The sequence below is a fragment of the Octopus bimaculoides genome, chromosome 1 (assembly GCF_001194135.2).
Source record: "Octopus bimaculoides isolate UCB-OBI-ISO-001 chromosome 1, ASM119413v2, whole genome shotgun sequence".
Classification (NCBI taxonomy): Eukaryota; Metazoa; Mollusca; class Cephalopoda; order Octopoda; family Octopodidae; genus Octopus; species Octopus bimaculoides.
In genome coordinates this window covers 152,258,997-152,262,103 of record NC_068981.1, presented here as the reverse complement: position 1 = coordinate 152,262,103, position 3,107 = coordinate 152,258,997, and the positions used below count along the sequence as shown (strand labels likewise).

Sequence of the window (3,107 nt, the reverse complement as noted above, 5' to 3'; positions counted from 1 at the left end):
CTTATTGAAAATCGTGCGGGTGAAAAGATCAATGGGGTGGGGTGGGGGTGAAATTTCCGAGGCTTCCACCACACCTCACCCAGTTTACTGGACCCCAAACTGAGTTTTGTAGTGTATTAGGAGGTCAACGGAATTCATTGAACGAAAAAAAAATTGCAATGATTCTTGGATGGGAGGGGGGTCCCCTCCCTCGTATATTCTGAACCAAAATAAAGGATTTGCAGCATATTATGAGGTCAGGATATTTGATTCCACGCAAAAAATCTGAGTTCTTTTTCTTAGTGAAAATCGTGTGGATGAAAGGATCAAATAATACTTTGTAGCCTGCACTCTTAACCATTACGCTATATGTCGTGGGCATATGATGCTATAATAATAATAACATCAGAAAAAATTCCTTAGGTATGAGAACCCAGGGTTGGGTTCAAAATTCTATCAGGTTACCTGATGAAGGCTGGAGAGTAAATCAGCCGAAATGTTGTGGTAACAACAAACAAGATGAGGACACATATCCGTCCAATGTAAATAATGTAAATAATGTACAGAATTCCACATTTCTAAAATATAGAACAGCATTTAACCACATATTTAATTAATTCTACAGAAGTTGTAACGGAACAAGTAACTCGCACAGGTAAGCTAAAAGTCCTTCATATCAGCGTAAAATATTAAATATCTCTATTTTCCTAAGATATTTGTTTACTAAATTGAAATTCAATCGTCTTTTTCATAGTGGACACATCATCCGTTAAATAACTTTTTGGAAATATCTCAAACAAATAAAGTGTTCTTATATAGAATACATAAAGTATACCTAGCATACACAAAATTTTTAACTTTTGAAATTATTTCGAAATAAACTGATTTTATAAACATGATAATAGTGTCGAATCAACCAATATAATTAGTATTATTTGTTCTGTTTGATGTAACTGAGATATGTATTTATCCTTTCAATTACATAGAAACACGTTCCGAGGTAGAATCTACAGTTGGTAAGTGGAAGATTATTCTAGAATAGATTTTGCTTCTGCTTGTCGACGAGTTTCATTTCGATGTCCGATATTTTTGTGTTGTTTCTTGATTTATCATCTGTTGTTGAGTAACAATAAGTGTTTCTCACACTTGTTTGGCTAAACATCAGTGGATATTCGTTACATTGTTTTATCAGTGAAGTATATGAGACAGTAATTTATAATATTTATAAGGCACATCGGCAGAAAAAGACGTATTTTTTTTACATTTAACGACGTTCTGAAGTTTTTAGAAAATATATATGCTTCAGTAACATATCATATATGTTAAGAGAACGCTGCTGGCCCATTTCATAATATCTATAACTAATGTAATTCTTTTTAAAAAATGTGATGTGGCTTTGATTGCAATGTGGAGTGGCTTTTATCGTATTATCGAATTTCAGTTCTATACATCGTATGTTCTATTCACGTAATAAATATAGAAATGGATTGATTACCTTTTTCTTCGTTATAATACTTGTATGTGGGAATGGTGTTTTCTATGGGTGAAAATAAATTGCTCTTTTCATAACCCGAATTGTTTTCTATAAATTAATAACGTTGGAAACAAATGTATTTACATGATCTAACCTTTATATGCGTCACAAATATGGATTATTGTGAAAGGAGTAGAAAGGAGAATTCGTTTCTCACAACCATAACGTATACTGTTAGAACTAAAACTTTCTAAATTTCCCATTTTCATATTAACTAAAATATTTTGTTAACATTTAAAGCATAAATGTGTGACATTCAAGAGCAATATTATTTAATTGATTTCATTGATGTAACATAAGACGAGTGTTATACTAATGTTCATACATCTATTTTCGACATTATCATAATTAACCTGCAATGCTATGCAATGTATCAGTAATAGTCGCCGAAATTGTGAATACATTTCAAGTAACAATTTGAAAATATTAAACAATCTTCACATGAATACCAGTTAAATATTATTATCCAATTATCCCATCCAAAAATAGTAGTTTAAAAAATTAAAAACATCAACTAGATTATAGCTAGGAAATAATAATTTACTCAAAATACCCGCCCTCAACTTCCACCACGGACTCAAAGCGGTTCTAGAAATTGGCGCATGCGTTCTTCATTAAGTCCCTGTAAAGATCTTCGAACCTCTTGACTTTGACCAACAACTCGGCCTTGGTGTTGCAGACAGAGTAGTTGATGTCTTTCTCAACCGTGCCCCGCACCATAGCAATCTATGAGATTATAATCGGAGGAATTAGGAAGCCAGAAAATGGGGTTGGTGAGGTCATAGACATTTTCTGACAACCACGTTTGACTCTTTCTGGATGGATGGCAAGAAACTGAATTCTGCTGCTGCACATATAACCTTCAAGCAGTAATTTTCTCCAGCAAGTGATTAGCTTTAATCTCCAGCACCTTCACTCAGGTGTCTGAATTGAGCCGAAGGCCCTGTTCAAACATGTGTGGTGGCATGTGTCACTCTCACTGGGGACGCACCCAAATACTATCACGACTTGAAGTAATTTGATTTTCATGAGACATAGATTGCAGGCATGCCACTTATTGTTCTGGGTGTTATGCAACTGGTCAGGCAGAAGTTCTTTTCATCTCAGAAAAAACATAACATCCTTGGCTCAACAGAATACCTCAACTTGTTCAAGAGCTGCTTCGCTTTCATCAAGCGGTTCTCTTTGGCCTTGGCTGTCAGAATTTGTCCCTTGCGCCTCATGCACGAATCGTAGCAAAAGTCCTCATTCAGAGCCAGCTTCACTGTAACGATCTCTCGCCAAAACCTGGATTCCCTTGCTCAGTTCTTCCACCGTCCTACAGTTGTTGCATGAACTCCGGTGTGCGAATGCAGTCAGAATGCTTTCTGCGTCCCTTCCTACTTGTCACGGCTTAATAGTCTCCATTGGAGTTGTCCATGTCATGAGTCTTTACAGTGTTCAGAAAGCATTTAGCAGCAGTCCTTGTCAGTTAAATTTTCTCTGCTACGTTAATCATTATGATTTCCAAAGCTGTTGACTGTTACCCAATGCATCAAGCTTTTCCCGAGAAAAAGAAAATGTAAAAAGTCGTAAAATTTAACACACCCTATAT

General features: G+C 35.5%; 1 protein-coding gene across 1 annotated transcript in view; it reads left to right on the top strand.

The window, feature by feature from the left end:
* Positions 1-3,107, top strand: part of LOC106869541 (obscurin) — a gene marked incomplete at its 3' end in the record, with an annotated part of 380,350 nt that overhangs the window by 157,135 nt on the left and 220,108 nt on the right. Inside the window, exons 49-50 of the mRNA XM_052970280.1 lie at positions 605-634; positions 966-995. Of these exons, the coding sequence (XP_052826240.1) occupies positions 605-634; positions 966-995 (60 nt within the window). The remainder of the gene's footprint in view (positions 1-604; positions 635-965; positions 996-3,107) is intronic.